We start from the raw sequence: 12,360 nt of genomic DNA, 5'->3' as shown, positions 1-12,360 counted from the left end.
TCTTGTTTGGTGTGGGTTCACAGTGTGGCACATATTTGTAACAGTGTTAAAGTTGTTTATACGGCCACCCTCAGTGTGACCTGTATGGCTGTTGACCAAGTATGCATGCATTCACTTGTGTGTGTGAAAAGCCGTAGATATTATGTGATTGTGCCGGCACGCAAAGGCAGTGCCTTTAGGGTTTATTGACGCTCTGTACTTCTCCCTACGTCCGTGTACCACTCCGTACAGTGGCGATTTAAAAAGTCATACATTTTACTTTTTGAAACCAATACCGATAATTTCCGATATTACATTTTATAAGCATTTATCGGCCGATAATATCGGCAGTCCGATATTATCGGACATCTCTAGTAGGGATGTCCCGATCCGATATTTGGATCGGATCGGCTGCCGATATTTGCCAAAAATTGCGTATCGGCAAGGCATGGGAAAATGCCGATCCAGATCCAGTTTAAAAAAAACTCCGGTCCGTGTTTTCCAATGCACTGGTTTAAATAATACATTCCACTTTTCTGCTGCTCCGTAATTTCCGTTCCGCATTTTCCAGCACACCTTCAACACATCCACAATTCTCACGCAGTTGCTTTTAGCTGCTGGCATTACACGACAGGATCTTCTCACTCTTTCCTGTGTCTCCCTCTCACAGACCGCGAGCGCACCTTCTTACACACGTCACATACTGTCACGTCATACGTCACATACGTATACGTCCTCTCCCAGCAGAGAGCGAGGTAGCGGCATGGCTAACGTTAGCTGTGATGCTAGCGCAGTCCCTAAGGTGCGCGCCTGCTCAAGCGTCCTCTGCGCACGGCAAATCTATGCCACGCACAAAATCAAATAACAAAATAAGCGCATAACAATTTTTGACACACGGACACGACAGAGACACCAGTTTTCGTCATCATTGTTCAAATATTGTGACGTCTGTCGAGACGCTTATGTCCATTCGGTGCCACACGTCCAGACTCCACACCATCAAAATGGCAAAAATTTCCACATCAACACCGTATGAAAAAATTAGTGATTTTTTTAGTTGTGATTTCCTTCTCTGCATGAAAGTTTAAAAGTAGCATATATTAATGCAGTATGAAGAAGAATGTTTTAATGTAGACATGCAAGCCTTGAAAGAACATTTTGAAAATCAAGACTACATTTCCTGCAAATGGGTGCATTTCTACCCTATATTTTAACTTTAGATTTATTCTCATATCAAACTCTTTTGGCTGTCTTTTTGACACTTACATCCGGCGCCCCCCTCCACACCCTGGATTATAAATAATGTAAATAATTCAATGTGATTATCTTGTGTGATGACTGTATTATGATGATAGTATATATCTGATAGGATATATATCTGTATCATGAATCAATTTAAGTGGACCCCGTCTTAAAGAAGTTGAAAAACTTATTGGGGTGTTACCATTTAGTGGTCAATTGTACGGAATATGTACTTCACTGTGCAACCTACTAATAAAAGTCTCAATCAATCAATCAAAACACATAGAATCATCATAATGCTGTGATTATATGCATCAAGTGTTCATTCAAGGCTAAGGCAAAATATTGAGATATATATTGTGTATCGCAATATGGCCTTAAAATATCGCAATATTAAAAAAAGACCATATCGCCCAGCCCTAGTTCAATGATGCCATTTCTGTTTGTAATGTATAATTTTGTCTATTTTGTGTTTATCCTTGAATAAACAGGTCAGTTTCTTGTTACCAACCATTGTGTATTATTCAAACTCCCGTAATTCAGCTGGCTAGTTGTTATCAAGAGTACTAAAACCCTTTTCAACATGATTCTGACAACTAAGTAGGCTAAATAACTCTAAACTTTAATACATGCTCGGATAGGCCAGTATCGGTCAGTATCGGTATCGGATCGGAAATGCAAAAACAATATCGGTATCGGATCGGAAGTGCAAAAACCTGGATCGGGACATCCCTAATCTCTAGTACAAACCCCGTTTCCATATGAGTTGGGAAATTGTGTTAGATGTAAATATAAACGGAATACAATGATTTGCAAATCCTTTTCAACCCATATTCAGTTGAATATGCTACAAAGACAACATATTTGATGTTCAAACTGATAAACATTTTTTTTTTGCAAATAATCATTAACTTTAGAATTTGATGCCAGCAACACGTGACAAAGAAGTTGGGAAAGGTGGCAATAAATACTGATAAAGTTGAGGATTGCTCATTAAACACTTATTTGGAACATCCCACAGGTGAACAGGCAAATTGGGAACAGGTGGGTGCCATGATTGGGTATAAAAGTAGACTCCATGAAATGCTCAGTCATTCACAAACAAGGATGGGGCGAGGGTCACCACTTTGTCAACAAATGCGTGAGCAAATTGTTGAACAGTTTAAGAAAAACCTTTCTCAACCAGCTACTGCAAGGATTTTAGGGATTTCACCATCTACGGTCCGTAATATCATCAAAGGGTTCAGAGAATCTGGAGAAATCACTGCACGTAAGCAGCTAAGTGACCTTCGATCCCTCAGGCTGTACTGCATCAACAAGCGACATCAGTGTGTAAAGGATATCACCACATGGGCTCAGGAACACTTCAGAAACCCACTGTCAGTAACTACAGTTGGTCGCAACATCTGTAAGTGCAAGTTAAAACTCTCCTATGCAAGGCGAAAACCGTTTATCAACAACACCCACAAACGCCTTCGGCTTCGCTGGGCCTGAGCTCATCTAAGATGGACTGATACAAAGTGGAAACTTGTTCTGTGGTCTAACGAGTCAACATTTCAAATTGTTTTTAGAAACTGTGGACGTAGTGTCCTCCGGACCAAAGAGGAAAAGAACCATCCGGATTGTTATAGGCGCAAAGTTGAAAAGCCAGCATCTGTGATGGTATGGGGGTGTATTAGTGCCCACAACATGGGTAACTTACACATCTGTGAAGGCGCCATTAATGCTGAAAGGTACATACAAGTTTTGGAGCAACATATGTTGCCATCCAAGCAACGTTACCATGGACGCCCCTGCTTATTTCAGCAAGACAATGCCAAGCCACGTGTTACATCAACGTGGCTTCATAGTAAAAGTAGTCCAGACCTGTCTCCAAATGAAAATGTGTGGCGCATTATGAAGCCTAAAATACCGCAACGGAGACCCCCGGACTGTTGAACAACTTAAGCTGTACATCAAGCAAGAATGGGAAATAATTCCACCTGAGAAGCTTAAAAAATGTGTCTCCTCAGTTTCCAAACGTTTACTGAGTGTTGTTGAAAGGAAAGGCCATGTAACACAGTGGTGAACATGCCCTTTCCCAACTACTTTGTCACGTGTTGCAGCCATGAAATTCTAAGTTAATTATTATTTGCAAAAAAAAACCAAAGTTTATGAGTTTGAACATCAAATATGTTGTCTTTGTAGCATATTCAACTGAATATGGGTTGAACATGATTTGCAAATCATTGTATTCCGTTTATATTTACATCTAACACAATTTCCCAACTCATATGGAAATGGGGTTTGTAGATATGTTATTTAGCCCTCCACAAGTAGTCATGTTACAGTGCTTGACGTAATAAGCTCGACGTTATAAGCACTGATCTGGAAAAAAATCAATGGATTAATGGACGGACGGACGGATGCCCTTCTCCCCCCATATTGTGTCAATGCTGTTCATACAGAAAAACGACAAGGTAAAAAGTTGGGAAAATGACAACTTTATACAAGCTGTGTGAAAGAGACTTATGTGTGTGCACATTTGGACATGTGTCCAGTGTGTAGTGAGGTGGGACGGGCTTCAATGTTTCAATGTTTACTTATATAGCCCTAAATCACTAGTGTCTCAAAAGGCTGCACAAGCCACAACGACATTCCTCGGCTCAGATCCCACATCAGGGCAAGAAAAAAACTCAACCCAATGGGATGCCTAAACAAAAAAAACATCTATGGATCGATAGATGACTGCTGTTTCCCTTTTCCTCCAGAGACTTACCTTGCTGCACGCCAACAGCAACCAGTGTTTGGACATGCCGTCGGAGGAGGACAGGACGGTCCCCGCCTTGAGGGACTGCAACAGGAGCCGCTCCCAGCAGTGGCTGCTCCGCAACATGACCCTGAAGGTGCTCACAGACTCCAACGTACAATGGGCGGAGCGGACTCCGCACTGAAGGTCACCACGGCTTCCGTAGTCAACGTGGTAGTTTTCTGTGAAGTTTCTGTTAAACACGACATTCCCCCTCCACACAATCCCTGCGCGCCGGTGACATTTTCGACACTGACGAACAAGTGGAGCTGCTCTACCTGCTGGTTTCACAAAGCAGTAAACTACAGAATAGTATTGTTTATATGGCCATTAAATACCACAAGAGAGGAGGAAGGGGAGAACTGGCAGCCAGTTCCACTCGGCACATCGACTGTGTCGAATGGTCTCAGAGGTGAGTCGTGGAAAACATTTTATTCGTACGCTGGCCTGATTGAAATTTCATTATATACTTTGGTGGCAACATGCAAATCGGTGTCACGTGTGAAAAATACACGACAAACAATGTTTGGTCGCTACAAAATTAGTCAATGTATAAAATGTTACATTTCAGCTTTGTGCGCCTTCTGTAGATTACATTCCGCCTACCTTCCGCCCGACATAGTATGTTTGGGCCATTAAAGGGGAACATTATCACAATTTCAGAATGGTTAAAACCATTAAAAATCAGTTCCCAGTGGCTTATTATATTTTTCAAAGTTTTTTTCAAAATTTTACCCATCACGCAATATCCCTAAAAAAAGCTTCAAAGTGCCTGATTTTAACCATCGTTATATACACCCGTCCATTTTCCTGTGACGTCACATAGTGAAGCCAACACAAACAAACATGGCGGAAAGAACAGCAAGATATAGCGACATTAGCTCGGATTCAGACTCATTTCAGCGGCTTAAGCGATTCAACAGATTACGCATGTATTGAAACGGATGGTTGTAGTGTGGAGGCAGGTAGCGAAAACGAAATTGAAGAAGAAACTGAAGCTATTGAGCCATATCGGTTTGAACCGTATGCAAGCGAAAACGACACAACAGCCAGCGACACGGGAGAAAGCGAGGACGAATTTGGCGATCGCCTTCTAACCAACGATTGGTATGTGTTTGTTTGGCATTAAAGGAAACTAACAACTATGAACTAGGTTTACAGCATATGAAATACATTTGGCAACAACATGCACTTTGAGAGTGCAGACAGCCCAATTGTCATCAATTAATATATTCTGTAGACATACCCTCATGTCAGCAGGCCAGGGAAGCTAGGGTCGATATTCTTCTCTTGATCATCTTGGGACGGTGTGAGCCAAGACATCCAGGGGGTTTAGCTCGCTCGTCTGCGGGAACAAACTGCCGCCATTGCTTGCCGTGCTACCGAGGTCCTTTGTCCCTGAATTGCTCACACACTCCGGCAGATTCAATGGGGGTCTGGCGGCAGATTTCTTTGACTTTATCGTTGGAAATGCATCTGCTTTGAGTGTCGCAGGATATCCACACATTCTTGCCATCTCTGTCGTAGCATAGCTTTCGTCGGTAAAGTGTGCGGAACAAACGTTCAATTTCTTGCCACTTTCGCATCTTTGGGCCACTGGTGCAACTTGAATCCGTCCCTGTTCGTGTTGTTACACCCTCCGACAACACACCGACGAGGCATGATGTCTCCAAGGTACGGAAAACGGTCGAAATAACAGAAAATAACAGAGCTGATTTGACTCGGTGTTTGAGAAAATGACGGATTGCTTCCCGATGTGACGTCACGTTGTGACGTCATCGCTCCGAGAGCGAATAATAGAAAGGCGTTTAATTCGCCCAAATTCACCCATTTAGAGTTCGAAAATCGGTTAAACAAATATATGGTCTTTTTTCTGCAACATCAAGGTATATATTGACGCTTACATAGGTCTGGTGATAATGTTCCCCTTTAAGGGGACCTATGATGAATTTTGTATTTTCTGACTTACAAATGTTGTTACAATGTTGTTTAATCGTGTTAATCAATGCCAAAGCATCAAATCATAGGGTTCATGTAGAGTAAGGCTGCAGCTAACGATTATTTTTCTATCGATTAATCTATAGATTATTTTTTTCGATTAATCTTTTAATCTATAGATTATTTTTTTCGATTAATCTATAGATTATTTTTCCTTTTACCGATTATTTTTTTATTTAAAATGAAGATGAAAAAATAAATTTAGGCCAGTTTTTTCAAAAGGCATGACTTATTTACAAAAAAAAAAGTATGGCCACTCAGTCTGTTAGGAATTAGTAGGGTGGATCCCAAGGATGCAGAGACTTATTGTGTACAATAGCTCTTCCTTTTATTTAGGAGGAAGCACAAAGTAGCAAAATAAAGGCGATGGTGGTAAACACAACAAAACACACCATGTAAAAAAAACTACTACAAGAGATAACACACAAACTAAAAGCGCTAGACAAGGCTAGGAAAAAATACTTCATGAAAGAAGTTAATATAAAACAAAGTACAAACTAAAAACGCTAGACAAGGCTAGGAAAACATACTTCATGAAAGAAGTAAATAGATAAACAAAGTACAAAATGAAAACGCTAGACAAGGCTAGGAAATATACAGGCAAACCTGATATGAAGGGCACACGACGAACTAGTGAGTTCTCTGGCAAGATAAACAGGTAGCAAGCAGTAACAAAGTTCCGGCGCTCACAGGCCGTCAGCAGCCAGGTTAAGTAGGCTTCTCTTAATCAATGTCAGGTGTGTGCAGCTGCCTCGCACCAGCTGCACTCCATACTGAGGATGAGAGAGAGAGTGAACATTGTGTGCAAACAACAACAGAAATGAACAAGGAGATTTCAGATTACCACAGTACCCCCCCTCAACGGACGCCTCCTGGCGGCCTACCTGGTTTGTCTGGAAATCGAACGTAAAATTCCTTGATCAAGTCCTTGTCAATTATAAGCGATCTAGAAATCCATGACCGCTCCTCCGGGCCGTACCCCTCCCAGTCTACCAGGTATTGGAAACCCCTGCCCCTTCTTCTCACATCTAAGATGGTGTTTACTGTAAATGCTGGGTGACCTTCAACCAGCCTGGGTGGAGGAGGCGGTACCTCAGGAGGACTGAGCGGGCTGGATGCGACAGGCTTGATGCGGGACACGTGAAAAACAGGATGGCACTTGAGAGATTTTGGGAGATGGAGCCTGACTGCAACACGATTGATGATCTTGACAATGGGGTATGGTCCAATGAACCTGGGAGCCAGTTTCTTAGAGTCGGTGGCCAATGGTAGGTCCCGGGACGATAACCAGACCTTCTGTCCCAACTGGTAGTGTGGGGCTGGTGTGCGATGGCGGTTGGCTAAGAGTTGGTTCCTGGCCGATGTTCTTCTTAACGCCGCCCTGGTGTTACGCCAAGCTTGATGAGCCCGGCGCAGGTGTGCCGTTACGGATGGAACGTCAGCATTGGGTTGGGTAGAAGAAAAAACTGGGGGTTGGAAACCATAGGCGACGTGAAATGGAGACAGGCCGGTGGCGGAGCTAATGAGGGAATTGTGAGCGTATTCGATCCATGGGAGATTCTCAGACCAGGTTGAGGGTTGCTGATGACATGTGCACCTGATGGCCGCCTCCAGGTCTTGGTTGGTCCGTTCGGTCTGTCCATTGCTCTGAGGGTGGTAGCCGGAGGATAGGCTAGGGGAGGCACCCAGAGACTTGCAGAATGCCCTCCAGACAGCCGAGGAAAACTGTGGCCCTCTGTCGGATACCACATCAGTGGGGATGCCGTGCAGCCGGAAAGCATGGAGCACTAATAGTTGGGCTGTTTCCAGAGCTGAAGGCAGCTTGGGGAGGGCCACGAAGTGGGCCATCTTCGAGAACCGGTCCACAATGGTCAAGACCGTGTCATTTCCCTCGGAAGGGGGCAGTCCTGTGACAAAGTCCACAGCTATGTGTGACCACGGGCGGGAAGGGATGGGTAATGGGTGTAACAGTCCTGCTGGAGCCTGGTGGGATGCCTTGTTCCGGGCGCAGATCCGACATGCTGCCACAAACGCCTTTGTATCTGCAAGAATGGATGGCCACCAAAAACGCTGGGAGAGGACAAAACTGGTGCGACGAATACCTGGATGGCAAGCGATCTTCGACCCATGTGCCCAATCCAGAACGTTGGAACGAAGCCGAGGAACCACAAATAACCGACCTGGTGGGCAGCCCCGAGGAGATGTGTCCGACTTCAGGGCCTCCAAGACTTGCCGCTCGATGTCCCACTGGAGTCCCCCAATGATGTGGGTATGGGGAACAATTGGTTCCTGTGAAGAATTCTCAAAGGACGAAGAGTAGAGACGGGACAGGGCATCGGGCTTCCCATTCTGAGAACCAGGTCGGAAAGTGATGATAAAATTGAAACGGGTCAGAAATAGTGCCCACCTGGCTTGGCGGGGGTTCAGTCTCTGTGCAGTCCTTAAGTAGGACAGGTTCTTGTGGTCCGTGTAGATGATGAATGGTAGCTCCGCCCCTTCCAGCCAATGTCTCCACTCCTGAAGGGCCCAGATGACCGCCAGGAGCTCCCTGTTGCCAATGTCATAATTTCTCTCAGCAGGGGATAGGCGACGAGAGAAGAAAGCACAGGGGTGCAACTTCTGGTCGGAGATAGATTGCTGGGAGAGTACGGCCCCTACACCTGAATCAGAAGCGTCCACCTCAACAAAAAATTGGAGAGAACGGTCAGGGTAACAAAGAACAGGAGCCGAAGTAAACAATCTTTTCAGCCTCAAGAACGCGGAATTGGCTTCGGGTGTCCATTCAAACAGAACCTTAGTAGAGGTTAGCCTCGTAAGTGGCTCAGCGACACGACTAAAATTACGAATAAATCGCCGATAAAAATTAGAGAAGCCCAAGAATCTCTGAAGGTGCTTCTTGGAAACCGGAGTGGGCCAATCTACTACTGCTTTTACCTTAGCAGGGTCCGGTCTGAGTCTACCCTCCTCAATGATAAATCCTAAGAAGGGAATGGAGGAAGAGTGAAACTCGCATTTTTCCGCTTTGACGAACAGTTTATTCTCGAGCAATCGTTGAAGGACTAATCGAACCTGCTGCACATGTTCGTCAAATGTTGATGAATAAATTAATATATCGTCCAGGTAAACAAAGAGAAACCGACCTGTCATGTCCCGAAAAATGTCATTAATGAAACCCTGAAAAACACCAGGTGCATTTGTAAGTCCAAAAGGCATGACTAAATACTCAAAATGTCCGAGAGGGGTGTTGAATGCGGTCTTCCATTCATCCCCCTCTCGGATGCGAACTAGATGGTACGCGTTACGTAGATCGAGTTTAGTAAAAAACTTTGCAGACTGTAAGGGAGTAAAAGCAGAATCAAGGAGTGGAAGAGGATACTTATTCTTGACAGTAATCTGATTAAGAGCACGGTAGTCTATACAAGGCCGTAGGGACTTGTCCTTCTTTTCGACAAAAAAAAATCCAGCAGCTACCGGTGCAGTAGAAGGACGAATGAGGCCCGCAGCTCGTGATGTGTTTATGTATTCTTCTAGTGCTTTGAGTTCGGTATTAGACACCTTGTACAAACGGGTCGATGGTAAAGCCGCGCCGGCTAGCAAATCGATACCACAATCGTAGGGTCGGTGGGGGGGAAGTGAGAGTGCTCTATCCTTGCTAAATACCGCTTTTAAATCATGGTAGTTTGTGGGCACGTTTGTTTAGTCTATGTTCTCTATAACGGAGGTAGGTGGCGGTGTGTGGGATCCTGCTGCGGAACGAAGACAATGTATGTGGCAGGTCACACTCCAATTAATAATGGCCGAGCGAGGCCAGTCTATGTGCGGGTTATGCTTATGTAGCCAGGTTATCCCCAAAATGACAGGCGCGGACCGTGATGGCACGATAAAAAAAATTATTTTCTCACAATGATTACCAGACAAGCGCAGGTTGAGCGGGAGGGTCTGGTGGGTTATACTGGCTAATAGGCGCCCATCTAGAGAATACACCCTCTTGGGCACATACAGTTTTACAACTGGAATCTTATGGAGTCTCATGAACTCAAAGTCCAAAAAGTTATCATCTGCTCCTGAGTCAATGAGAGCGCAAATGTCTATTTGTTGGTTAGACCAAGAAAGAGTACCTTTTAGCTGCATTCTGCCTGCGGCCAACGAAGGAGAACGGCGACCTCTGGTGGACGTGTCCTCTGGTGAGTGAGGGCGCACTCTTGGCCGTGCGGCGGGGCGCGGTAGTTCCTTGCAGCGGGAGATGAGGTGATCAGCGGCCCCACAGTATAGGCAGAGTTGGAGGCGAAAACGGCGTTCCCTCTCGGCAGTGGTGAGTCGACGACCTCCCAGTTGCATCGGCTCATCTATCTGCCCCGAAGGAGAGGTGTCTTCGGGAACGAATTGCTCAGTTTTGCAGATGGCAGGTCTAGCAGGTGCTGATTGGCTGCTAGGTGGGGCTTGTCTCCCTCGTCGATCCCGCCTCTCCTCCAATAGGCGGAAGTCGATTTGCACCGCCAGTTCGATGAGATCATCCAGGTTCGTCGGGAGTGACAGCGGGATCATCATGTGACGAATCTCGTCCGCGAGACCCAGGAAGAAAGCGTCCAACAGCGCCGAGGGACCCCAGTCACAGTCGGCGGCCATGGTGCGGAACTCGATCGCGTAATCTGCGACCCGTCGTGAACCCTGTTGCAGCCAAAAAAGGGATCTCGCTGCCTCTCTACCTGGGAGTCGTCGTTGGAAGATTTGCTTCATGGCTTTGGAAAAGTTCGTATATGTGGAGCTGGAGGTGGTCTGACGGTTCCATTCAGCAGTCGCCCAGGTGCCCGCACGGCCAGACAGGTGGGAGATAACAAACGCTACCTTAGCCCGCTCAGAGGTGAAAGCGGAAGCGTTTAGCTCGAAATGTAGTTCACACTGAGTCAGGAATTGTCTTACGTCTTCCCTTTCTCCGGAAAAACGTTCGGGTCGGGATAGCCGTATGTTGCTGGTACTTGCGGGTTGTGTAGGCTGGGCGGATGTCTGGTCAGGCACGGTGGTCGAGGTGGGTACAACAGTGGCTAGCAACATGTTGACTCGCTCCAACATGTTGTCTTGACGCTCCGACAGTCCCTGTAGACCTCGGCTCAGGTGGTCTAGCTGGTCCCCCTGCTGGTTGATCCGTTGAGCCTGGCCTTGTAATGCTCTTTTCCAGGCATCTGTCTCTGCGGGTTCCATAGTTTGGCCGGAACTTTTCTGTTAGGAATTAGTAGGGTGGATCCCAAGGATGCAGAGACTTATTGTGTACAATAGCTCTTCCTTTTATTTAGGAGGAAGCACAAAGTAGCAAAATAAAGGCGATGGTGGTAAACACAACAAAACACACCATGTAAAAAAAACTACTACAAGAGATAACACACAAACTAAAAGCGCTAGACAAGGCTAGGAAAAAATACTTCATGAAAGAAGTTAATATAAAACAAAGTACAAACTAAAAACGCTAGACAAGGCTAGGAAAACATACTTCATGAAAGAAGTAAATAGATAAACAAAGTACAAAATGAAAACGCTAGACAAGGCTAGGAAATATACAGGCAAACCTGATATGAAGGGCACACGACGAACTAGTGAGTTCTCTGGCAAGATAAACAGGTAGCAAGCAGTAACAAAGTTCCGGCGCTCACAGGCCGTCAGCAGCCAGGTTAAGTAGGCTGCTCCTAATCAATGTCAGGTGTGTGCAGCTGCCTCGCACCAGCTGCACTCCATACTGAGGATGAGAGAGAGAGTGAACATTGTGTGCAAACAACAACAGAAATGAACAAGGAGATTTCAGATTACCACACAGTCAACATTGACAACAACATGACAAAATATTCTGTAACAATGTAAACATTTAAAACTTTTAACATTTAACAAAATTAAAAGTAGCTTATTTGCTTTTTAATGTGGAAATATAAAAGTAAACAGCCAGTGCAAATCTTAATATTCTGCAATAGTATAAGCATTTCAAAAGTAAAAGTATTGCTTATTTTGCTTTAAAATGTACAAAAATAAAGATAAACATCCAATACAAAAAAGTGCAAAACGAAATATTCTCTAACAGTGTAAACATTTCAACAAAAGTTAAATTATTGCTTATTTTGCTTAATAACACAACAATGATAGTATGATTAAAGTGAACGTTCATTGTTGGTTTGTACATAGTATATGTAACTGTTAATGTTGTAAAAGGTATTTGCACAACTAATTAACGTTAGCGTCTTTGTAAACACTGAACAGGCACGCCAAACGCGCCTCTCAGAGCGAAACGGTGTTTTAGTTTATGAATTTACAACGCAGATACAAATGACACATTCATGTTTTTGTGTAATGATGACAACGTATACTCACGC

General features: G+C 44.6%; 1 protein-coding gene across 7 annotated transcripts in view; it reads left to right on the top strand.

The window, feature by feature from the left end:
* galnt13 (polypeptide N-acetylgalactosaminyltransferase 13) overlaps positions 1–12,360 on the top strand; it is a 151,294-nt gene that overhangs the window by 108,026 nt on the left and 30,908 nt on the right. For 3 of the 7 annotated variants that reach the window (XM_061971531.1, XM_061971529.1, XM_061971533.1), the window contains one exon: positions 3,972–6,684. The exons of 1 other annotated variant lie outside the window; for it this stretch is intronic. In XM_061971531.1, the coding sequence (XP_061827515.1) occupies positions 3,972–4,154 (183 nt within the window). In that variant the 3' untranslated portion in view covers positions 4,155–6,684. Of the gene's footprint in view, positions 1–3,971; positions 6,685–12,360 lie in introns of those variants that run through there. 3 more of the 7 variants (XM_061971530.1, XM_061971528.1, XR_009816491.1) reach the window with 2 other exon arrangements.

Source organism: Nerophis lumbriciformis, linkage group LG13 (genome assembly GCF_033978685.3).
Source record: "Nerophis lumbriciformis linkage group LG13, RoL_Nlum_v2.1, whole genome shotgun sequence".
Lineage (NCBI taxonomy): Eukaryota > Metazoa > Chordata > Actinopteri > Syngnathiformes > Syngnathidae > Nerophis > Nerophis lumbriciformis.
Note: the sequence above shows the minus strand (reverse complement) of the source record. Positions and strands in the feature narration are given on the sequence as shown.